This window comes from Oryctolagus cuniculus, chromosome 8, assembly GCF_051225735.1.
Source record: "Oryctolagus cuniculus isolate XC-2025 breed Fujian yellow rabbit chromosome 8, ASM5122573v1, whole genome shotgun sequence".
Taxonomy (NCBI): Eukaryota; Metazoa; Chordata; class Mammalia; order Lagomorpha; family Leporidae; genus Oryctolagus; species Oryctolagus cuniculus.
The window spans coordinates 14779834-14806493 of NC_142874.1; the positions used below are offsets into that span (position 1 = coordinate 14779834).

The 26660-nt window shown below is 41.8% G+C and overlaps 1 protein-coding gene across 24 annotated transcripts in view; it reads right to left on the reverse strand.

Annotated features, from left to right (window-relative positions):
- The window catches only part of LOC103346935 (rho GTPase-activating protein 20), an 84362-nt gene that overhangs the window by 16798 nt on the left and 40904 nt on the right, over positions 1-26660 (reverse strand). For 18 of the 24 annotated variants that reach the window (XR_016211608.1, XR_016211609.1, XR_016211611.1 and 15 more), the window contains 8 exons: positions 24728-24776; positions 18851-19015; positions 15009-15152; positions 12506-12547; positions 11230-11314; positions 8863-9003; positions 4728-4805; positions 2517-2583 (listed from right to left, as the gene is read on the reverse strand). Coding sequence is in view for 20 of the 24 variants with exons in the window: in XM_089301969.1 (XP_089158095.1) it covers positions 2517-2583; positions 4728-4805; positions 8863-9003; positions 11230-11314; positions 12506-12547; positions 15009-15034 (439 nt within the window). In the remaining 4 variants the exon portion in view is untranslated. Of the gene's footprint in view, positions 1-2516; positions 2584-4727; positions 4806-8102; positions 8209-8862; positions 9004-11229; positions 11315-12505; positions 12548-15008; positions 15153-18850; positions 19016-21751; positions 21803-22898; positions 23004-24727; positions 24777-26660 lie in introns of those variants that run through there. The other 6 variants (XM_089301966.1, XM_089301957.1, XM_089301970.1 and 3 more) reach the window with 6 other exon arrangements.

Sequence of the window (26660 nt, forward strand, 5' to 3'; positions counted from 1 at the left end):
ATCTCTACAATGAAAATTATTGAGCATTAAAGAAATAGAAAACAGAGAAAAATGGAAAAATCTTCCATGTTCATGGATCAGAAGACTTATCATCATAATGTCCATATGACAGAAAGAAATTTACAGATTCAATGTGATCCAATGAAAATACCAAAGGCATTCTCCTCAGATCTAGAGACTATGATGCTAAAATTCATACAGAAAAACAAGAGAGCCCAACAAGCTCAAACAATACTAAACAACAAAAGCAAAACTGGGAGCATTACAATACTAGATTTAAAAGCATACTACAGGGGCCAGCACTGTGGTGCAGTGGGTTAACACCCTGGCCTAAAGTGCCGGAATCCCATATGGATGCCGGTTCAAGACCCCGCTGCTGCACTTCCAATCCAGCTCTCTGCTATGGCCTGGAGAAGCAGCAGAAGATGGCCCAAGTCCTTGGGCTCCTGCACCCACGTAGGAGACCTGGAAGAAGCTACTGGCTCCTGGCTTTGGATCAGCACAGCGCCGGCCGTTGTGGCCAACTGGGGAGTGAACCATCGGATGGAAGATCTCTCTCTTTCTCTGCCCCTCCTCTCTCTGTGAAACTCTGACTTTCAAATAAGTAAATAAATAAATCTTTTTTTAAAAAAGCATACTACAAGGCATTGATAATCAAAACAGCTTGGATCTGACACTAAAATAAATACATAGATCAATGAAACAGAATAGAATCTTCATAAACCAATCCAACATGTACAACCAACTAATCTTTGGACAAATGAGCTAAAATCAATACCTACAGAATGGTCAGTATCTTCAACAAATGGTGCTGGAAAGTTGTATATACATGTGCAGAAGTATGAGGTAAGAACCCTACCTATATACCTATATACCCTATACAAAAGTCCACTCAAAATGGATCAAGAATCTCAATCTATGACATGATACCATCAAACTGCTAGAGAACATTGGAGAACCTCTGCAAGACACTGGCATAGGCAAACACCTCTTGAAAAAGACCCTGGAAGCAAGGAGATCAAAGCAAAAATACACAAATGGGATTACATCAAAGTAAGAAGCTTCTACAAAGGAAACACTCAACAAAGTGAAGAAGCAACCGACAGAATGGAATAAAACACTGGCAAACTATACAACAGATAAAGGATTAAGATCCAGAATCTATAAAGAGCTCAAGAAACTCAACAACAACAAAACAAGCAACCCAGCTACAAAATGCTCAAAGGACTTGAACAGGCATTTTTCAAAAGAGGACATTCACGTGGCCAAGAGACACAAGAAAAATCCTCAGGATCACTAGCTACCAGAGACATGCAAACAAAACCACCATGAGGTTTCACCTTACCTTAATTAAATTGGCTTTCATGCAGAAATCAACAAACAATAAATGTTGGTGAGGACGTAGGAAAAAGGTACCCTAATACACATCTGTGGAAATGTAGATTAATACAGCCATTATGGAACACAGTATGAAGATTCCTCAAAAACAGGAAAATACACCTATCATGTGACCCAGCCATCCCACACCTGGGAATTTACCAAGGGAAAGGAAATCAGTGCACGAAAGAGTTATCTGTACCCCCATGTTTATTGTCGCTCAATTGCACAATAGCTAGGATATAAAATCAACCCAACTGTCCATCAACCAATGACTGGATAAAGAAAATGTGCTATATACATACTATTCAACCACAAAAAAGAACAACATTCTGTCTTTTGCAAGAAAATGGATGCATCGGAAAACCATTATATTTAGTTAAATAAGCCAGTCCCAAAAAGACAAATATCATATGCTTTCCTTGATCTGTGGTACCAAATAGAGTACAAAAATTTAATGTATATGAGTAAAATTCACATTTTGAGATGTGATTATTGTTTAAAGCCCTTGTCTGTAAATAATAACCTGTTCCTCTACTATTTAGAACAGTGTTGTTGTTCTTTCTTACTACTGGTAAATTTTTTACTTAGTGGAGGGTTAAGCATATGATTTTAAAGTAAACTGAAAGTATGTTATTATAAAACTTAAAAGAAAGAATAAGAAAGGAAGGAGGAGGGAGAGTGGTATACTTGGACATAGACCTGACAGATTTTGCAAGACTTAAAAATAGAGATTACCTATGAGACTAGAAATGGAAAGGGGAATACAAACCAGTATATGGGCATCAATCAAATGTTTGGAGAGATGAAATTCGACCCCATTTTCATTTCATTACAAAAAAAGAAAAAAAAAAAGGACTATTCCAAGACAGTTGTGCTATCCACATGGAAAAGCAGAGAATAAAACTTCAGTTTCTTTTCCAACTACAACTTAAATTGCTGTATGAAGATATGTTGTCAGGCACCCAGGGTAGAGTATACACTTGGCAATTCCTTTTATAAATGAGTACTGACTACATGAGGTTGTTTTCTCCCTTGTAAAGATATTTAAGCTTAAGAACAAACAATGCATAGTCTGGAAATTAATAGTTACCATTTTGAAGCAATACATTTCATTTTTTATTTTGCTGGACACTTACCGATGAGCGGGTAAGAGGTCTTTCTCTGGTTTGAATAGACCCACAATTGGTAGTCCATTTCTGAGCCCTTAGAGACAAAAAGAACTAAGTATCACAAGTCTTTGTCAGGGCATACTTCAAGGATGTATTTCTTTTGTTTTTTAGAAAACTTTAATAAATATAAATTTTGAAAGCATTTTCCCCCCATAACCACCCTCCCACTCGCAAACCATCCCATCTCCTACTCCCTCTCCCAACCAACTCTTCAGTAAGATTCATTTTTAATTCTCTTTATATACAGAAGATCAACTTAGTATATACTAAGTAAAGATTTCAACACTTTGTACCCACACAGACATACAAAGCATAAAGTACTGTTTGAAGATAAGTCTTACCATTCATTCACATAGTACAACACATTAAAAACACAGATCCTACATGGGCAGCAAGTGCACAGTGACTCCTATTATTGATTTAACAGTTGACACTCTTATTTATGACGTCAGTAATCACCCGAGGCTCTTGTCATGAGCTGCCAAGGCTATGGAAACCTCTTGGGTTCACAAACTCCGGCCTTATTAGACAAGGCCAGAGTCAAAGTGAAAGTTCTCTCCTCCCTTCAGAGAAAGGTGCCTCCTTCTTTGATGGCCTGTTCTTTCCACTGGGATCTCACTCACAGAGATCTTCCATTTAGGTCATTTTTTTTGCCACAGTGTCTTGGCTTTCCATGCCTGAGAAACTCTCATGGGCTTTTTAGCCAGATCAAGGATGTATTTCTTTAGCATTTCTACATTTCCAAACAAGAAAATAATTGGGACCAGTGCCAATGCTATTCGAGTTAACAGGACTGACTGAAATAACTTCGGTCCCTTTCTGAGCCTCCAAGACTACACCCCAGATTCATGCCATATGACTTTTGACAAGGATCACAATGCTATTATCCCAAGTGACCTAAGGAATAAAGAATCATATTTATGCCACTTCACTAGTAAAGGTAAGTCTAATCCTGATCATTCCACTCTCAGCTATCTCCAGTCTCTTTGAAGAATGCTGTGTTTTACTGGATTTAGCTGGCTTTCTATCATCTACACAAGAGACCTGGATTAAGTTCTCAGCTCCAGGCATCAGCTCTACTGCTGCTGTAGGCACTTGTCGAGTGAAACCATAGACATAAACTCTTCTGTCTGTCTATGTCTCTCAAATAAAACAAGTTTTTAAAAAAGACATGTATGTGGTGTGCACACACATTCCCCGAAGAGCAAGCTTTCATTCAACTCTTATCTTGCTCTTTAATAATTTATTAGAGGCACCAGATATATCATTCTCTGAATCAGCATCTAAGGCATACAGCTTTTATGCAGGTGTTCTTCATGTCCAAATTTACAAGGAGTGAGATTTTAGCATGGTGGTTTGAAGATGCCTGAGACTCACGCCACAATAGCTGGGTTCCAATCCAAGTTCTAGGTCCTGATTCCAGCTCCCTGCTAATGTGCATTCTGGGAAGCAGCTATGAATTCTCAAGTAACTGGGTTCCTGCCACCCACGTGGGGTACCTGAATCGTACTCCTGCATCCAGACCTTAGCTTCAGACCACCCTTAGGTGCTGTGGGCATCCAGAGATTGAACCAACAGAGGCGAGCACCCTCTCTATGTATTTCTGTGTCTTCCTCTCTCTGTGTCTGTCTTCATCCCTCTTGCTATCTCTGTCCTCTCCGACCCTCAAAAATTAAAAAAAAAATTCAACTAGACATGTCTATTAGGTTTGTGTACACTGAGATGATAGGTGTGGGATTGGAGAAACCAGAATATACAGAAATAGCAATCCAACAGACAAGGTTATTAGGAAGCATGTAAGATATTTTTGTGTGTATATATATATATACATTTATATATATACACACAAAAAAAATAAAATACATGACAATAGCAATCTGAAATTATACTCCAATTTCATTAAATTATGGCTTTCAGTTCACATGAAATTTAAAATCGGAACAGAAGAGCAATACCCATACATAGACAAATACATCTCCGACGTTTTCCATTCCCACATGTGCACATGGTTCTGGGGACAAAATATATTGCTGCCTACAATTGGTCTCTTTGCCCGGAACTGTATTTTACAAATATACACTGTAAGCATGTGTGCATGTATCTGGATCAAAGGGAAAATACATTCATCTCAAAAACCAAAGTTGTTATTTAACTCAAAGTATCTTTCAGATTACTTACACTTAATCCTAGCACTGGTAGTGCCATATGGATAACGTCACTCACTGTGTCTAAATTGGTAACTGTTATAATTCCAGACTGTAAAAGGGAAAAGAAGAAAAAACTGCTGATACAGGAGAATGTTAAAGTATATGGTTACATAATTATGAAACTCTTGGTTTCAGGGTAAAGTTTGAGTAATGACAAAGCAAAATACATATGAAGCACCAAACCTTAATGATAACTGATTTTTATTACTTTACGTAACACAAAGCCAGAAGAAAGAATTTCAATTAATTAACATGTTTCTAATAGAGGAGTTATGATACTAAAAATATAACTGCTTAGGCCCAAACAGAAAGAACCTCAATTCAGAAAGAGCCCAACACCCAAAGACTATTTCCATCATGCAGGGAATAGTTCAACAAGGAGTCAGTCTCTCTCCTTCTCTTGATGAGTTGTGTTTTTATGTTTAGATTGATTTCTTTGCATACCATATATTCAGTCCTCGTCAAATGAGAGTAAGAACTGGCTCTCACAGGCATTCTTGCTCCATAAACCACTATGTAGGGAATACCTTCTCCTAGTCAGATCACCCTTTTTAGATTTTCATTGTCAAAATGTATTGAGACCATGAACCCAGAATTCAAGGCTGAAAATTCTAGACATCTGAGTTCTTTTTTGAGATACCCATAGAATTTTAAAACTGTACATGAACACTTTCACAGAATTTTTTAAGGAAAAAAACTCTTTTGAAGGATTACTCATCTTTTTCCAATTTATGTGGTTTGTAACATAATGGATTTTCATGGTATATGGAAATCATTAAATTCAAAATAAGCAGTACAAGGGTATGGGCCTTCTTTTCTGGTCCTGTTCTCTCTATGAACACATAGATGGAGCTGCTTATAAGCATGTAACTTAAACTATTCAATAATTAGAAAATATGGAAATGAGTTTCATTTCTTTTCCATATGAGATGTTACTCCATATATAACGGCCAGGGAAATGTGACCAGATCTCTAAGAGTTTCATATGAAAATTATGCAACAAAAGCAGCTATGTGCTCCAAGACATTAAAACAAATGTGCTGAAAATGAAAAAAAAAAATTAAAAAAAGTAGAGGCTGTCCCAGCACAAAAACAGAAGATATTTCAAAATGGGAACTTTAGCTGTGAAAAATATCTGAAAGAACAATGCAGTGGGTGGACTAAAAAGCACAAGTGAGATGGCAAATTGAAGACAATGAATTTGAAAATACATCAATTGGAAACAGTCAGTCTGAAAAAGGAAGAAAGGTATGATTGAAAAAATTAGAGCTTACTGCCCTAGTCCAGGAGAAGATAGTTTTTAAAAAGTGGAAAGAGTGTAGTCTCAGGGAAGAGTTGGGGAGAAAATGCCAGAGGAAACTCTACCAAAATTAGAGGGACATGGTGGACCTCCTGTGGATGGCACGGATGCCCACAACTTGGGACTCCAATAGCCGAGAGCCTGCCCAGCAGCCAAGAGCCTACGCACTGGCATTGGAAAGTGAGGTGAGACCAGACAGTACTAGCAGTAGTCCAAGGCACTGGCGATTAAGCTGCAAAGAGAGCCTAGAGAAAATTTGGCTTGCAGCCCCAACGAGGAAAGTGTACTTTCCAAACTAGAAGAGAAAAAAAAGTATGGACACAATTTCTCTTTCCCCAATCACTTTACAATGCCATTCTGTAACAAGCCAATAGAGCAGGTGCCATTTTGGACATATGTAACAGCTGTGCCAGCTCGTGTCCATGCCCAGCAACTAGTTGAGTGGAGACCCCTGACTAGTGGGAAGAACTAACAGGGGGATAGGAGCCTGTGACTTTGTGAGGCTTCTCTACTGGGACTGTGAAAAAAACTGAGGGTGTGAGGCAGGATCCACGGTGAGGCTGGGACTTTGGGCACTCACACTGGGAGACTCAGGGCTTCCTGGTTACCTGGTGAGAGACATCGCTGGAGAATCTAAACTTACACTGAGGACTGCACAGATCCTTTGTGTGCTCCCTGCGACAGAGTGGATGAATATTATAGCCACTGGGGCTAGCGCTAAGGCACTGGTCTCCATTAAGGAGAGGAGCTCAGCTGAGCAGAAAAAATTTCCCTTCTGATAAAAAACAGAGAGAGAGATTTACTGTGCCAAACCTGGGTGTATCACCTCAGACATGCCCTTAACCCTGGAGAACTGAACAGAGCTCCCTGATCACACCCACTACAAGCTAGATATTCACTTAAAGTAGACATTCCACTTATCTACAGAGCCACAGTACACAGATAAAATCCACTAGACCAAAAAAAAAAAAAAAAAAAAAAAAAAAAAAAAAAAAAAGAAGAAGAAGAAGAAGAAGAAGAAGAAAAGGAAGAAACCAACAAGTATCTCCACACATGCCAAACAACAAACCCACCAATTCAAGAAACAAGAATAAGGAACACGACATGACACCCTGAAAAGAGTAAAACCCTTCAACAGTAGATTGTGAATACATTGAGGCAGAAGAAATGTAGGAAATGGAAGTTTAAAAATTGATCGTAAGATTACACAGAAGTTATCGGACACAAATGCACAAACTACTGAAATCTGTACAGGACATGAAATAAAATTTCCTCCATGAAATTGAGACCTTAAAGGGAAATCAAAATGAAATGAAGAATATAATAAAATGAATTAAAAATGCAGTGGGGAGCCTTAACAACATAATCAGTGAAGAAGAAAGAATATGGGCCGGCACCACGGCTCAATAGGATAATCCTCCACCTAGCGGCGCCAGCACACCAGGTTCTAGTCCTGGTCGGGGCACCGGATTCTGTCCCGGTTGCCCCTCTTCCAGGCCAGCTCTCTGCTGTGGCCTGGGAGTGCAGTAGAGGATGGCCCAAGTTCTTGGGCCCTGCACCCCAAGGGAGACCAGGAGAAGCACCTGGCTCCAGCCTTCGGATCGGCGCGGTGCGCTGGCTGCAGCGTGCCGGCCGCAACGGCCATTGGAGGGTGAACCAATGGCAAAGGAAGACCTTTCTCTCTGTCTGTCTCACTGCCCACTCTGCCTGTAGAAAAAAAAAAAAAAGAAGAAAGAATATAAGACTTAGGAGACAAAGCACAGGAAAGAATACAGTCAAACCAAACACAAGAAGAGGAAATTAGAAACCTAAAAAACACTGTTGGAAATCTACAAGATACTATAAAGTGACCCAACATACAGGTTCTAGAAGTTCCTGAAGGCATGGAAAGAGAGAAAAGATTAGAAGGCCTTTTGAATGAAATAGTAACGGAAAACTTTCCTAATTTGGAGAAAGAAAGGGACATCCAAGTAAGGAAGCACATGAAACTCCTAATAGACATAACCAGAAAATATCCTCATCATGCCACATTGTAATCAAACTCACCACAGTAAAACAGAAGGAGAAGATTCTAAAATGTGCATGTGAGAAATGTCATGGTACTTTTAGAGGATCTCCAGTTAGACTCACAGCAGACATCTCATCAGAAACCCTACAAGCTAGGAGAGAATGGCCAGATATACTCCAAGGCTTAAAAGAAAAAAAAATGTCATCCAACAATATTATACCTGCAAAGATCTCATTTATGAACGAAGGTGAAATAAAGACCTTCCATAACAAACAGAAATTCAAAGAATTTATCACCACCCGTCCAGCCCCACAAAAGATGCTTAAGGATTTGTTGCACACAGAAACATGGTCATCACTACAAAAGAAGGTAAAGGAAGAAAATCCCTCAGTAAAAGTTCAAAGGAAATTCAACGTAAAAAACAGGAATATTTTTGGGAAAATGGCAGGGAAAAGTAGTTACTTATTAATAGTCATCTTCAATCTAAATGCCTTCAAATCCCCCGTTAAAAGACACAGACTGGCTGAATGGATTAACAAACAAAACCCATCTATTTGCTGCCTACAGGAAGGAAAAAATGTTTGCAGTCACTGTGAAATTTCCCCAAATTTGACAAAAATAAAAAGTTACAAATTAGCGGCTGGTGCTGTGGCATAGCGGGTAAGGTCGCTGCCTGTATGCCGGCATCCCATATGGGTGCCAGTTCAAGTCCTGGCTGCTCCACTTCCCATCCAGCTCTCTGCTGTGGCCTGGGAAAGCAGTAGAAGATGGCCCAAGTCCTTGGGCCCCTGTACCCACGTGGGAGACCCGGAGGAAGCTCCTGGCTCCTGGCTTCGGATTGCAGTGCCTCCAGGCGTTGCGGCCATCTGGGGAGTGAACCAGTGGATGGAAGACCTCTCTCTCTCTCCGCGCCTCTCCTTCTCCCTCTGTGTAATTTGACTTTCAAGTAAATAAATAAATCTTTTTTAAAAAGTTACAAATTAAAGGAACTCAGAAAATATCAAACAAAATAGATTCAAAGAAAGCCATGTTTTGGCACATTGTGGTCATATTACTGTAAGTCAGAGAAGGAGCACAGATCCTGAAAGCAGGGACACAAAAATAGGCAAATAAGACAGTCACCATGGATCACTCAAGCTATCAGAAAGCATCGTGACCAGAACACAGTGGAATATCTGCAAGGCGTAGAGAGAGAAATATTAGCTAGGATATTCTTTCCAGGTTCAGCAAAAGTGCCTTTCAAGAGTGAAGCTGAGGGGCTGGCGCTGTGGTGCAGTGGGTGAATGCCCTGGCCTGAAGTACTGGCATCCCATATGGGCGCTGGTTCAAGACTTGGCTGCTCCGCTTCCAGTCCAGCTCTCCTCTGTGGCCTGGGAAAGCAGTGGGATGGCCCAAGTCCCTAGGCCCCTGCACCTGTGTGGGAGACCTGGAAAAAGTTCCTGGCTCCTGGCTTCGGATCCGTGCAGCTCTGGCCATTGCAGCCAATTGGGGGGTGAACCATCGGATGTAAGACCCCTCTCTCTCTCTCTCTCTCTCTCTCTCTCTCTGCATTTCCTCTCTCTGTGTAAGTCTGATTTTCAAATAAATAAAATAAATAAATCTTTTTTTTTTTAAAGTGAAGCTGAAATCTACACATTTTTGGATGAAAGCAAATTAGAAAATTGGTTGGCACCAGAACTTTACTACAGGAAATGGCAAGTTTCCGTAAGATAAAATCAAGAGAAAATTAGAGAAAACTCAGATTTTCAAGTGTGAATGAATAGCATTAGGTATGATTATTTTATGAAAACCATACATAAATGAAATTGATTTTGAAAAATTCCAGGATGAGCAACCATTTGCCATAACTAAAACCAAAGCAGCTTGAGACAAGGGTGCTCCTCCCTACAGGAGAACTCCACTTCAACTTCTTCAAGCAATTCCTCTGGTTATGGAAAACAGCTCATAAAAGATGCCTGGCTCTGATTAGCTGCTGGGAAATGGCTGTGCTGGACTAGGCTTTTTCCACTGCGAATACCATGTTTTGTGATCTGAAGCTGCTGTAAAGAAAAAAGTCAAATAGCGTATCAGTGTTATCATGGTCACCGTTATGAAGATCTGCGCTAGTGTGTCATGATTTTAGAAATCAAATGTGATCCAACTGAAGATATTCTTCCCTACAACATACAAAAATGAGGAAGACACACACCGATCTCTCCAAAGGTTCACCCCTCCAAGTTTAATTCAATCCTGACAGACTTTGGTGTGGGACGTAACCAGCTCAATGCAACACCTAACTCAGAGAGTGGATTCTGTTCCACAAAGGGAGCATTACTAGAGCAAACAATCAATTGGAACATGAAATGAACAACAGGTGGCAATAGTATTTATACCAATGTTCCATTTCCAGGTGAGGACTGTATGGTGTTTATCTAAACTATATCTTGATCTTGGGAATACACAGGTATTCGAAGATAAAGGCATGCAGCATATGTAACTGCCTTCAGAAAGAAGCATATCCAGACACACATCAAGAGACAGACAGAGAAAATAAATTATGGAACAAAAATAGGACAAGATGTCATCAAATCAGCACATTTGGATGTGATAGTCCTATCACTCTTTCACACATTTCAGGGTTTTAAAATTCCTTCCAAATAAATAAAAATATTTTAACATGAAATAAATATTGAAAAACTGGGAACAAACAAAAACACTGTTTGAAAGTAGTGACAAATGAACAGAAATATTTAATTCCCAGAATACTGGCTTGGGAAAAACACTTTATGAAAATGTGAAACTCTGTGGATATTTAACACGAAATAGTCTTTCTAAGCATAAGCACTGAGTTATCGTGGATTCCCAATGCTTCATATAACCTAACATTTACTTTTTTATGTACACAAAAAAATTGCATGTGTAGGTGAAGATATATTTCTCCATGTTCCCTTTGGAATACTCTCACTCTCCCATCTCTCTCTGTCACTCCAATCTCACTCTCTCCTCCCTCTTCTTCTCATCCCCTCCTCTCTCCTCTCCTCTGTTCCATTATATTGTTCCTCTTCCCATACTTCTTGATCTCTATCTGTTTCTCTACCTAAAACCTCTATCCCCATTGTCTCTACCTCTCTTTCAGTCAAAGTCAGGAAATTGGAATTTAAAATGTTGAGTCCAAAACACACTTACATAAGGAACGTTGCTAACGGTATCTGACTCTATCTGTAGAACTGTCGTCTGCTTTTGATCTTTCTCTTTCGACTCAGTTATACACCTAATCAAAATCATTAAGAAACAAAAATTAATGAATTAGCTAATGTTTCTCTTCAAATCAATTCATGTGGCAAAATGTTCTATATATTTCTCATCATTGATATGTACCTATATATACACATATACACACACACACACACACACACGAAACTCTTGTTTGAGGTAGCTAATACATATACTGATACAGAGACATACATATGCATTTCTGTGCACAGATATCTATAGCATACTTACAGGATATAAATATTTATATTCATCTATAAATAACTTTTATATTATTTAGATTTAGATTTGTAGAACTTCTCAGCAAGGTCAAAAGATGAGGAGTGGCATCGCTGTGGCATACGAGGTAACATCACCGCCTGTGGCACCGGCAGCCCATATGGGCACCGGTTCCAGGCCCGGCTGCTCCTCTTCCAATCCAGCTCCTGGCTATGGCCTGCGAAAGCAGTAGAAGATGGCCCAAGGCCTGGGCCCCTGTAGCTCCACAGTAGACCAGGAAAAAGCTCCTGGCTCCTAGCTTCAGATCAGCCCAGCTCTAGCCATTGCGGCCACTTGGGGAGTGAACCAGTGGATGGAAGAGCTTACCCTCCACCTTTCCTTCTTTCTGTAACTCTACCTCTCAAACAGATAAATAAATAAATCTTTAAAAAGCCAAAACAAGAACAACAACAAAACCAGATGAGTAGGAAAATAATTCTGGGAAAGACGGCATGGCCTGGAAAATAACAGGGAGTGTCTTGATGTGTGGTTTGGGCAGCAGATCCACCCCTCAACGTTTTCCTATCTGGACCGCCTTCATGGCTTCAAGTGTAGGAAGCAACAGGTGCTTTCAGACTCACTCAGTAGAGCACTGAGTAGATCCACTCAGCTACTGAGTAGCTCAGTACTAGCTACATTTATAGACATTTAATACATATTGGGAATATTGTTAGCTCTGATCCATAGGCTGTATGGAGGGAAAGATGAAAGATACATCTTGAACTTCTTCAACAGTGAACAGAACATTCATGTGAATGAGGGAACATGACTTACAGCACATGTAGAGAAACCAAGGATTGCAAGATCATCTAAGAGTATTTTCAAGTGGGAAGAGCATTTTTAAGTGGGAATCATGTAGGGGCACTGCTTGCAGAGATTTATGCCTGCTATCACAAACGAAAGATTCAAAATCTGTATGCTAGAGAAATACCTGTCCAGCAGACGTTCCCATTTTTCCATAAATGTCTTCGAACTGCAAGCAGAGAAGTCAGAGAAAATAGTAAGCTACATAAAAGACTAATTCCATCTGATTAAGACTACCATTGCAGACAAACACAGCAGCAGGCAAGTGTGGGTGACGGGGACTCAGGCGTAAGTAGTGCCCTCTCACACAAGGGCTCTGGGTGGAGTCTGCTCTTGTACAGCAACATTACAGCGATGGGAAAGAGTTCTTCAAGGGAAGGAGAAGCTGACTTGAAATGAAACCCTGGATTGCAACTATGGGATGCTAGCTCAGTGATCACAGGAGTCACTGAACTGACAGGAGTCTCAGTATCCACCATCGAAAGTGGAGGTCATTAAACCTCAGAGTGCTCCTGTAGCTTGAAGTGCTATTCAAATGGAAAAAGCATTATGATCAGATTATGTCACACTGAAGAGACTGGGCATGTGAATGGAATGCTCTGGGCTCACTTTAGGGGGGAAATCCATACCACTGTACTTCACAGAGGCTGCAGAATTGTCAGATGTCAAATAAATACCTAGAAAATTATTTTAGTGCTATGATGTGCTGAAGGATGTCAAAGCACCTAGTGTTTGGTGACTAATGTTTTATATCCTTTCTGCTACATCATTAATGTATTTGAAATCCAAAGTGAAAAAGATCTGCAGTCGCAAACATACATGGGCTTATAATTTACTAGCATTCAAAACAGCTGGGGAGTGATTGACTACATGGAAAATAAAACTGACCATTTATATGACTGGGTCCTGTGCCGGCAGCACCTGTAATACCTTGCTCATGAATATTTTCATTATCCCGAGAGTAAACCCTAATCTCTAGTAAGCAGCCACACGCTATTCTCCACCACCCCCAGATCCTACACCATGTCATAACTATCCATTCATCAGGTCATGAACATGTAATTTGTTGCTAACTTCTGGCTCTAATGAACAACACTGCTAGGAACATTTGTGCCCAAAAGTCAGAGTTAGGAACAAACAGAGTGTATGTATGTTTACACTTTTCTTGGACCTATATTCCACAGTGGAATTGCTCAGTCCTGCTCAGTCGTCCTACATTGAACTCACGGAAGCAACAGGTTTTTCTGCAGGGGCTGCCACATTTCCTATTTCTACCAGCGAGAGCTCACCCACGCGGCATTTCTATGCCTTCTCAGGACATGCTTCCACAGCAAAGTGGACATTTCCTTGGCTTTCCACCTTCATATGGACTTGAACACCACGGGTTACTTATGCCAATTTGCATAAGAGTGATAACAGCCAACAGCAAATGTACTCGGTGCTGGGCATTGTTGTAAATGTGTTGTATGTGTTTACATAGCTTCACAGCCAATATAGCCTATGTCCACCTCGTGCCCACGCTTCTCCCTCATTCAAAAAACTGTCTAGTGGAACTCCTCATCAAAGGCACCACAAATAGGCAGCTTCCTATCACCTGCAAGATTAAGAAGACATTAAGCAATAGAATCTGAGAACCTAGGGAGAAAATTTGTCATGGCAAAGAAGACATGCAGACAGTGGTACAAGCATGGCTTTGTTCTCAGTAATATTTGCAAGCAGTTCCATCACAGAACTGAGTTGATTAACAGTTTGGATATATCTCCATTGTATCAACTTCAATATGACCTGACAGACCTGGAGGGAGTGAGGAGAGGAGGAGAGCAAAAAAGAGCACCAAGCACCTGAGATGAACTGTCTATGTGGAAAACACACAGGACATTGGGTTTGTGCCTGTTCAGAGCAGCAGGCAGAGGTTGCAAGGTACCTGCGTACACAAAAACAGACACACAAGATGTCTAGGAAATGGAGCCCCGTTTCCTTTCCTCATACCAGCCTCAAAGTGGGCCTTGGAAAACTCACCCACATCGCATGAATCAAATCTTTGTTTCAGGTGGTCGTATCACTGAAGACACCAAATAGCAATTCTAGCAACCCAGGATATAATTTAATTTGTATATCAAGTATTATTTCTTTAGGTCATTACTTTGGGAGAATAAAAGGACTTTTTCAAGCTGAATTGATCTACTCTACTAGTTGAAACACACAAAAGCCTAGACCTAGAGGCTGGAGGATATTGGAGAGGGGCCCCAGAGCCTTGCTCTCTCAAATCTATTTTTATTAATCCAAAATACCCACTCCCCAAGTAGCTCATGGAGCCCTTGGAAAACCATTGCTTCAGACCAAAGCAAATCATTCCAACAGTTCCCATTTCATTCTCTCCACACATATTGGCACATAAAAACCTCTTGGGGAAAATATGTGTCATACAAGTGCCATGGCTGGAAGTCAAAGCATGAGGCAGCAGATTATTATAGGGTCAAATTAAAATGCTTACCAATCCCCCCCCCCCCAAAAAAAAACAAGTTTGGAAGAAAATTTAGGTGCATTTCTCTATCTTTGCTAGAAAAGGCAATAAGGGTTATATCCTTCTATATCAAAGTAAAATTACAAGACTCAGCAGTGATACTTACAAGAACTTGGCCCTATAATTCGCCATGGGCCAGCCAATATTCAGGCACCTGGAGGCACTGGTATCACCTTCCTCAACAATGCATTTGGAAATCCATATTTCATTGACAGGGATGACATATTTGTAGTAAATATTTTTGCTGTACCTAAAAAGATCATCAAGCAAGATGTTTTTTTCTTAAATGTAATGAGAGCACATCCTCTCCTGAGCAAACCCCAATCCTCCATGTTCCATAACCAAGAAAAGCTCACATCCATCTATTCCCTCTCAGTGCACAGCGCAGGCAAGAGTCAGGTGGACCTGGACAAAATCATGTGCTCAGTGAAGGCTGGCCCACAAGGGGCCCACACACACAAGATTAACGGCAGCCAGTGGCAACAGGTGGACTGGTCTGTTTCTGAATGCTGACTATGGACTTGAGGCCATACTCTGTATTTTAAAGGTGTTACATCTTAAGAGAATCACTCACTCTCTGGTCATGCACATCTGATTGACTTCAACAGAGTGGCTGAGGGGTTGAACAAAGATTAAATCATGGATGAATTATTTATAAAATTTTCTTCTTCACAGAGATAGACTATACATACATAATCTCGGAATAACCTTAGTTTCAGATATTACAAATACCTTTGAATCTTAATTCTTATACAAATTTTGCATCTTGAAAGCTGGGATGGTGAATGTCTGGTCCCTGGGCTGTACAAAGCCTGTGAAGTCACTGAGGCTGGCACTGCCAAGGCAACTAACTGCAAGCTGGATTCAAAATTCAATAAATCCGTAACAGGCTAAATTTTTAAGTTGATGATTTTCTCCAGCCCGTGAAAGGTGCTATAAATATTCAAAATGATCCTGGCGGGGTGGGGGGACCCTCTCCACTCCTTCTCTAAAGACAGCTTCTTTCAAATTTCCTTTTTTTTTTTTTTTTTTTTTTAAAGGCAGAGTTAGACAGTGAGAGAGAGAAAAAGGTCTTCCTTCCGTTGGTTCATCCCCAAAATGGCTGCTATGGCCGGTGCTCTGCCAATCCGAAGCCAGGAGCAGGTGCTTCTTCCTGGTCTCCCATGCGGGTGCAGGGCCCAAGCACCCGGGCCGTCCTCCACTGCCTTCCCGGGCCACAGCAGAGAGCTGGACTGGAAGAGGAGCAACCAGGACAGAATTGGGTGCCCCAACCGGGACTAGAACCCGGGGTGCCGGCGCCGCCGGCGGAGGATTAGCCAGATGAGCCATGACACCAGCTCAAATTTCCTTCTTAAGATTTGGTTCAGATCATCTGCCCCACAGATTCTGGCTTAAAAAAATACTGTGTCCTACAGACTGCAGCCAAAATAAAAGCACAAAACAAAATGTACCTTAGTCCAAGTGCTCAACGTCTTATCCATAAGGGAAGAAAACACCTCCCATTTTTTTCTGCAGAGAGCACAAGGTGACAATATCGCAGCTTCAGCAGTGATATTGCTCAGTACTGGTTTGGTCCACCCCACTTTCGCCCTCTGGCATGCTGCCTTGTTCATTTACAAATCTAACTCTCAGGTGAGTGGTAGACGTGAAGAGCTCTAAGCCTTAAGGAGGATGTTCAGGGATTTGGCCACAGGGCTCCCTATGATTTAAAGCGATTGAAATGAAACTGTCATAAAATCTGCCATGGGATCCAAAAGAATACAAAGTGTTGAGGCAGCTGGGTGAGAGCCGGTACTATAATAAAGAGATCTAGTTTTAAACATGGGCTCACAGGACCAGCGCTGTGGCACAGTGGGTAAAGCCCTGGCCTGCTGAAGCACCGGAATCCCATATGGACGCCAGTTCTACTTCCGGCTGCTACTCTTCCAATCCAGCTCTCTGCTATGGCCTGAGATAGCAGTAGAAGATGGCCCAAGTCCTTGGGCCCCTGCACCCATGTGGGAGACCCGGAAGAAGCTCCTGGCTCCTGGCTTCAGATCGGCACAACTCTGGTTGTTGCGGCCATCTACGGAGTGAACCAATGGAGGGAAGACCTCTCTCTGTCTCTACATCTCTCTCTAACTGACTTTCAAATAAATAAAATAAATCTTAAAAAAAAAAAAATCATGGACCCACGACTACTGTGGTGACCTTGAGGCAGCCACTGGGGCTCTCTTAGCATCAGAGCCTGTTGGAAAACAAGAATACAGACCCATCTCAGATAGTGAAAGCAAGGATTAGGCAAGAGGAGGTACAAGATATCCTGAACACACAGATTGCGCTTAACACACCCCTGATCCAACATACCTCATATGATTGTCACTAAGATGAGACTGCATTTTATAAAACTGGGCCTGAGTCTTGCTTCTCTGCTCTAGGACAGGGCAGAACTGGAAGCCAAGGGGAGGGCAGCACTGGCAACTTTTATTTTTCTTTACTCACTTCCTGGTGAGATTTTGTTTGTGGAACTAGTCTTTGTCTTATATAATATTTCATAAATTATGAAAACACAGGTGGAGCAGATAAGCAGATGTCCAGATCAATCTATTCCTGCCTACTCCTTCCCTGCACACGTGTATTAAGCAGTTGCCTTATTCCAGGCTGTGTACTGGTTGCATTTGTGTTCAAGGCTGACAGTGGGAGTGACCACTTGTGTCTATCTCCAACCGGCACACCAAATCTGCCTCCTGTACCTTTTGCTTTCACTGTCCCTCCCAAGTTGGGGCCCTTGGTATCAGTGATCTGGGTTATCATCTCCAGGACATAGTCTCCCTCCTATATTGCTGCCAGCTCTCCAATCCATTATCTCCCAGCAGCCACAATGATATACTACAATATTTACCTGATATGGCCATTTCCATAAGGAAACCCCTTCAAAGGCATTTCTCAACCCCTTACTGGGATCTGTCAAGATCCTCTGTGACCAGAACCCTGAGCACTTATTCAGTCTCACCTCTGACCTGGTCAATTACAATGAGCTCCAGAAACATCAGCCTTGCTGAAGCCCTGCTCCCAAAGGGTCAAGCTGCATACACGATGGCCTGCAGTCCCCTCAGCCAGGCAAATCGGGACACCCAGTCTATAGAACAGGTGGCTGCTTCTCACACCAGAGGAATGGTTTCAATGTTGCATCTCACAGAGGCACCCTAGTGGGACTCTTCTCTGACACTCTCCACATGGCACTGTTTATTTCCTACTATCAGATGCACATTATTACAATCTTCAATTGTCTCTTTCTTAGTTTGATCATCTCTAGGCAAGACTCAAGAAAGAAGAATCCTGGGACCAGCACTGTGGCGTAGCAGGTAGAGCCACTGCCTGCAGTGCCAGCATGCCATGTGGGTGCCAGTTCAAGTCCCGGCTGCTCAACATCCAATACAGCTCTCTGCTATGGCCTGGGAAAGCATTAGAAGATGGCCCAAGTCCTTGGGCGCCTGTACCCATGTGGAAGATCTGGAAGAAGCTCCTGGATCCTGCATCCTGGATCCTGGATCCTGGCTTCAAACTGGTGCAGCTTCGGCATTTGCTGCCATCTGGAGAGTGAACCAGCGGATGGAAGACTGTCTCTGTCTCTCTCTGTGTCTCTTTCTCCCCCGCCCTTCTCTTTCTCTCACTGCCTCTACCTCTCTCTAACTCTTCCTTTAAAATAAATAAATAAATGTTCAAAGAGAGAGAGAGAGAGAGAGAGAGAGAGGAACCCTGTCTCTCCCATTCTTGATTCCACTGTCTACAGGGGCACAATACAGAATAAAACTTCCATGACTACTTGTTTAATAAGTGAAGAATGAAATCACTGGCAAAAACAAAGTAAAAACATGCTACTTGCTGAGAAAGAGTGCATGAAAATGAATTTTGTTAGAGACAATATATTTCACGATGATCAGGACAGCATGCAGCATATGCACCTACCGAATGTTCGAGATTTTCAGTACGTCCTTGTACAAAAAAGCCTGATGCTTTGTTTTCTTATTACCCGTTCTTAACTTTATCGGACCGTGCACCAGTAGTCTTCGTTCACGTCCCTTTGAAGCACTTGCATCCTCTGAAGTCCCAGCCTCTTGAAAATCATCGTCCCTGCTCAACAGCAAACACCAAAGAGTAGCTAGTCAATGGTCACAGACTAGTTTGATGCCGGTCATTAGGAGTGACACATGATAAAACTGTCATCTCAATTCCTCAGACAAGGCTCTCCAACTACAGATGCCAATGGGGTTTCAGGTTTTACAGGTCTCAAAGAGCAGGTGGCACTGAGAGAGCTGGACAGGGAACACATCCAAGGGAGAACCTAGGGCAAGTATCGTCTTACAGGCGTGCCAAAGAAGACAGCCGCTCAGACCAAGAGGTGTCAGGTAAGTGGAGAACTGAGAGGATAACAAGAAGGGAGCCATCGCTCCCATCAAACGCTATGGAAGGTAAGGCAGGTGGTTACTGAGGACTCATCATTGGACTTACTAACACGGAGGTCTTGGTAACCATGGACAACTGCTGGTGGAATGATGGAAGGGATGTTTTCCACAAAGTCTGTGGTACACAGAGGGTTCTAAAACAACCCATCCAAAAGCCGCACACCCTAATGATTGCAGCCTATGACTGTGCTATCTGCAAAAAGAGACTGTGAAGACAGAATGAATGTGATGAACCTTCAAATAGGGAGAGTACATTCCCTAGTTTAGGAGGCCTAAACTAACCCCCAAGAGGTCCCCAAATCAGAGATTATCATCTACACTGACTCAGGACATGGCACAGAAGGGGAAGCCAGAAAGAGTTGAAGGGCAAGGGAGAATGAATCTGTCATATGGGCAGGAGCTACACAGAAACATGAGACTAGATGTAGTCAGCCCCCAGGTGACAGCTGGAGGAGGAAGGTACCTCAACTACAAGTAAGGGGATTCAAACAATGTTCTGAATTAGCTCAGAAGCAGATCCTAGCCCAGAGCAATCTCCCAACATGTGGACCAAGCTTAGAGGACCCTATGAAGTGGACCCAGAGAATCCCAAATAAACCTGTGCCCTACAGGTCCGTAACAAGGAATTCCTGTGGTTTTCAATCTCTCCGTTTCTGGTCATTGTTGTACCTCTATTATTTTAACAAAAAGAATGTTGCTTCCTGAGACTAGGTGCCATTGCCATAAGCATCTAAAAATTGGAATGCGGATTTGCAATCAGCAATAAGCGAAGGCTGCAACACGTCTGAGGAGCATGAGAAAGAAAAAGCTGAAATTCTGTGGAATACACAGTTAGCAGAAATGTGCATACGAAAGATTCTGCTGGTGTGCACTTGGCAGTATTGAGGATCAAAAGTCTGTGAGAGCATTTCAGGCATGGAAAGCCAAGACACTGTGGCAAAAACATAGTCTACACGAACGATCTCTGTAGACCCCAGTGGAAAAAAGTGGCAATCAAAGAAGAGTGCACTTATCTCTAAAGGGAAGAGAGAACTTCCACTTTGCTTATGGCCTTGTCCATAGGGGAAAAAAACGCTATAATCCAAAAGTTTTCCTTTTGAAATCTGTATTTATGAAATAAACGTTTTCTATTAAAAAAGGCTTCCATAGCCTAGACAGCTCATTTCAAGAGCCTCGGGTGGTCACTGACGTCATCCATGAGAGTGTTCATTGTTAAATTAACAGCAGAATTGGAATCCCCTGGTACGAGTACTCAAACAATATATTTCACTTTGTGTTTTTATGGGGGTGCAAACTGTTGAAATCTTTACTTAATGTATACTAAACTGATCCTCTGTAAAAAAAAAAAAAAAAATTATCAACTCCCAACTTGACTCTCACTGGGATTAAACATGACAATAGGTCTGATCTGATTTCATCATCATTTAAAAAATATCATCTATTATTTTTCACTTTATGTTTCTGTGTGAGAGCAAACTGTTGAAATCCTTACTTAATGTATACTAAGCTGATCTTCTGTATATTAAGATAATCGAAAATGAATCTTGATGTGAATGGAAGGGGAGAGGGAGTGGGAAAGGGGAGGGTAGTGGGTGGGAGGGACGGTATGTGGGGGAAGCCATTGTAATCCATAAATCGTACTTTGGAAATTTATATTCATTAAATAAAAGTTAAAAAAAATTAACAGCAGAAGTCACTGTGCACTGACTCCCCATGCAGGACCTCTGTCCTCAATGAGTTGTATTGAGAGTTAACTGTAAAACCAGTTTTCAAACAGTTTGTGTATGTGCATATGTGTGCGTGTGTGTATGTGTGAAAATTGTTGACATCTTTCCTTAATATAGAGTTGGTCTTCTATGTACAAAGTTAATTGAAAATGAATCTTAATGGAGAATAGAACTGGGAAGGGGAGAATGAGGGGGATGAGGCATGGGAGTGTGGGTGGGAGGACTGATATAGTGAGAAGAATAACTATACTCCTAAAGTTGCACTTATGAAAATTTGTATCCCTTAATAGATAGATTTTAAGAATAAAAAAAGAAAGTACTGAAGATTATTGAAAATTTCAAAGTCTGACTGTTTCTAACTGGCTGTGTATGAAAGGGAGCATGTATCATAAAAGAGAACATGTAATCTGGAACAATAGTATCAATCTGCCTGGTTTTAGTGCAACTTAAAGTAAAATATCGAAAGCAATCTTCAACTGTGAAGTTCTCCATACATATCTGCTGCTAATTCATTCTAAGTAAAAGCAACAGGCATGTCTTCTGCCTTTTCAAAGGAAAATTAAATCACATACCCCTGATATTCTAAAGCAGTTTACATCTCTAAAGAGTATTTCCATTCAACTACCACACTGCCCTCTGTAAAGAACACTAAGATGGACACCACAGCTGTCACTCACCAAGCTCTTACAACATGGTTTCAGAAGAGGGAACACAAGGCAATTTTCAGCCTATCACATGTAAAACAAAATGACACAGCGATTGGTAAAGAAGTCATTGTAACGTGGTCCCCTGTTAGCATGACAATTTACATAATAGGGATACATTGATTCCCACTTAGTAAAATGATTCCTCTCTTATCTAAATTAGTGTTCAAATTGGGAGGCGAGGGGAGAGAAGTGCTAGACAACATGAAATAATGCTGGACACATCCACAAACATTTCTTAACATCACCCAGGCTTAGATATAACTGGTTGAGTTGGGACCATGTACCAATGGGGCTCTGTGGCCATAATAGGTAAAACCAGTTAGACTGAGCAGAACACAAAACTCTTTCATAAACAGGACAGCCTCTTTCGAGATCTTTTCAGAGAAAACTCTTTGCCATGAAGCCAAGGAAGTGTCTCCCCTGACAATACAAAGCCTGCTCTTTTGAGCTCAGTAGCACTAAACCAAAGAACAAAAGTAGCTTCTCATGAAACCAGCACCAAAGTCAGGAATTACTTCCTCTGTTTTAAGGAAAACAGGACAGAACTCCTCCTGGGGTGACCAGTCTGCTTAAATGATCACAAGTAGTACAGGAAAAGGCTACCTTGCGCTGGGGACTGGCGGATGACTTCCAGAAGCTCTGACAACATTACTTTCCATGTGTTACAACTCTAGACTCTGTCGACACTATTCAACAGAGACCATGAACAAGTCCCTGAAGACTGTGGGTTCCGCAGTAGTCAAGATCACCCATCATTGTGATGTCAAGGTTCTAAGGCTCATGCCATAACTGACAAACTCTCAAACTGATATAGTGGTTTTCTAGATTTTGGCACCATCATTCAATTCTTCAAAATTAAACTGAGATGATGGTTCATTTGCATGCAGTTGTAAGAAACACAGAGAGATTTCAGCAACCTTCCCTCCAGTTTGCCCAAGCGGCAATATATTTCAAAGCTATAGTGCAATATTATTTCTTTGCATATTTTAGTATAATTATATAATATTTTATACAAAAATAATATGTACAACATTAAAATGAATACATGATTCACCCATTTTCTGTTCTTGTAGCAAAACCCCTTAGGCTAGGTAATGTGTCAAAGAAAGAAGTTTACTTGTCTGACGGTTTTGGAGGTTGAAAAGTCCAAGAGCATGGGGCCCCACTGACTCAGCCTCTTTTCCTGGCTTATAGACAACCATCTTCACACTGTGTCCTTGCATGGCACACAAAGAGAAGGAGGTAAGGGCTTCAACAGGAGAACTGGGTGGGTAGGGGAAGAACTCTGACCATAGCAGTCTATTTTCACTTCTGTCATTGAACACTGACCTTTCGGCCCTACATACCAAATGGAGAGATAGTATCAATGTGATGCTGTGTCAATTATAAGGTTATTTTAACATATCACAAACACAAAATTCTTTTATTCAATTTCCCCCCTTAAGTGTTTAAATGGGTGATCTCTCACATCACACATAAGGGTGTTAATTGTGAAATTAACAACAGGAGTCACTGTGCATTAACTTCCCATGCAGGACCTCTGTCCTCAAATTGTTGGATTATGAGAGTTAATAGTAAAACTTGTTTGCAAAGATTTACTTCATTTTAATGTATTAAGTGGAGGATGTTATCTATGTCTCATAAGCTATAGTAATGTCTAAGTGCTCACAAAGGATGCACTATGCTTGGGTTCTTCAAAGTTGATTTTCTCAAATATATATACATACATACATACATATATAAATTAAACCTCTAAAAAAGTAAATGGTGATGAACTATCTACACAGGAAAGAAGGTTTTGTAGCAACACTGGCAGGAGGGCTGCAACCAAACTAAGTAGTTTTTGAACCCCCCCTCCTTCAGCATTCGCCATGTAGAGGGTGCTGGTAAAAGGAGTTATTCTAGAAGAGTCTCAGTGTCTCCACCTGCACAACAGAGATGATAGTGCACCTCAAAGGATTGCTGCAACTATAAAATGGGATAACAGTATAGAAAATTTAGCAAGCTAACTCACAGAATAATTCTTGCTTAATACCAAGGCTGCTTAGAAAAGACAGGGAGACATTATTTTCCAAAATAGTGAACACTATCATGGATGTTTGTCCATGGCCAAAGAGAAAGGAGGGAGAATATGTCACGCAATCAAATCCACTGAGCAACGACAAAACGTCAAGCTTCTTGCAAGGTAGTTTATATATAGCCTCCCCTTGCCTCAACATCAGCTTCTGGGGTAAAAATTAGTAATTCCATTTGACAGGTGGAGAAACTGAAGCTCAGTGAAGTTGTGTGACTGGGGGCCAGATACCTAACAGTTGGTAAAGTGAGAACTCTCTAAGTCCTAAATCACACAGTGTTTCCATAGCTAAGCAGTGCCCCCCACCCCCAAGACAAGGGGAAAATATCCTTGGTATTATATACATATGCATGTATATATATTTTGCAGAATCATCTTCCTGGCATGTACCCGGGGCCTCAGTATCTTCTGCAGCTGGATTTGGTGAGCCCTCACACCCATTCATCCTTCACCCTCACAGGGCTGCTTCTGGACCCCTCGGCCTCTGTGGGCAGCTTGTTGATAACTCACAGGCAGCCAGTCTGTATTAGTGCCCAGATATGCTTTTAGTTGCCTGTTACCTTAGGCAGCCAGCCACACCTTGGCATCAGACAGGCTGGGAATAGCAGTCAATACCAAGAAAAGGTTATAATCAATGACTCTCCAGATGTCTACTTGTGCTGGCAGTTATGAGCCCTTGGGAGAACCCTTACACTCCCCATATGTTCTGGTCTCCCTCCTGAATCCCTGTAATTATCCTTTCTCATGTTGGTCCTCTGAACACCCTCATCTTTGCCTCCACCAAGGGAAACATCCTCAGTAGCTGATATCAAGCACCTGCTCCAGTGTTCCTTGCTGCCCTCTGCTGGCAAGAATAGGAAGTCATATTTTACCTCTCAGGACCATGGCACAGGGCAGGTACTTCATTGAGATGAGTCAATTCTGGAACACCAAATTGGAAGTGCTGTCACAAAACCAAGTCCATAAAATGAATACTATTTGAGAACATTTTTGAACAAATCAAAACCATTGTAAAATATCTAAGTGCACCCTGAAATGCTGCTTCTAGCTGCATCTGTCCTCTATCTTTTCATTCAAGGCAGAGTTCCAACATCACAGTGGAAAATCAGGCTCCCAATATTAATCATCATTCCCATAGTTTATAGAAATGAGCAAAAGAAATCACAAAATGGAGGATAAAGCGATAAAGCATATCCTACTCAGCCTTCCTAAAGAAATGAATAATGGTGATGATAACATACACATTAAATCAGATCTCCTAGTTCCCATGTCTGTTTCTCAAGTTGATTGAAACAGAGTAGAGGGGGATAGGATAATACGGTAAACACAAATTAAACACACTATTTGGCTACAAAAATGCATAAAGGAATGAGAGAAGAAAATCATGATGGAAGAAATGTAGTGATGCTATGACTATAATACCCTGGGCTCATAAACTACTCAAGGCAACGTCTCACGAAAAAGATTTTCTCACAATACTGCCTATTTTTTTTTTTTGACAGGCAGAGTGGACAGTGAGAGAGAGAGAGACAGAGAGAAAGGTCTTCCTTTGCCGTTGGTTCACCCTCCAATGGCCGCCGCGGCCAGCGCGCTGCGGCCGGCGCACCGCGCTGATCCGATGGCAGGAGCCAGGAGCCAGGTGCTTTTCCTGGTCTCCCATGCGGGTGCAGGGCCCAAGCACCTGGGCCATCCTCCACTGCACTCCCTGGCCACAGCAGAGGGCTGGCCTGGAAGAGGGGCAACCGGGACAGAATCCGGTGCCCCGACCGGGACTAGAACCCGGTGTGCCGGCGCCGCTAGGCGGAGGATTAGCCTATTGAGCCGCGGCGCCGGCCACAATACTGCCTATTGAAACAGTGCTGAGGGAGCAGGGTGTTAGTTACTCCATTCCTTATGTCTTCATAGAGTAGACTGGCAATTGGATACACAAATATTGTAACTGCCTGGTCTTCACTTCTCCAACTTGGAATGAGATGTACATAGCATTCTATTCTTCTTGCAGCTAAGCTTGTGTGCTGATGCAGGGGACCCTCTCCTGTCACCTCACCTCTGGGAGGCAAGGGCAGATGGTAAAATAGTAGGGTCTTTGGAATTGGGACTGGAGATAGATTATGGATGTTTGAGTTTTGGCAAACTACTTCATATTTCCGCATCTCAGTTCTTATATCTGTAAAAAGAAGATAATGACTTTCAAAGTGTTGTGATGAAGTGTGAGATAAAGCATGGAATAAGATAATTCAATCCCTGATGCCTGCCTGACCCACAAACAGCACTCCAGAAACCCTGGAAGTATTCTCTCAGTGTCTAGATAGGGTTTCTCTGCCGCTCTGCTGGATGGTTCCCCCTCTGGGGCTCGCTGGGTATCAGAAGAGCTGCTTTATCACAAAGAAATACACACCTACCTCTTGGCTTCCAGCAAGTATATCCATATGCAGACAGTTTTCAAGGGTGTTTGAGATAGTATTCTTGCATGGACTTAGATTAGGGGTTGTCCAGTTTATACTTGCAGGGTTTTGGGTACACAGATAATATTCTAAGACAACATAGATTCAGAACGGGTGTTTGGCTCAGCAGTTAAGATGCCAGCATCTTCTACCACAGTGCCAGTATCAAGTCCCAGATCAACTGCCCATTCCACCTTACTACATATACTCCTTCTAGGAGGCAGGACTGCTGGCTCAAGTGCCTGGATCCCTGCCACCAATGTGGGACACCTGAGCTGAGTTCTTTAAACCTGGCATCAGCCTGATCTACCCCCTCACTACTCCAGGAACTTGAGCAAAGAACCAGCAAATGGAAGAACTC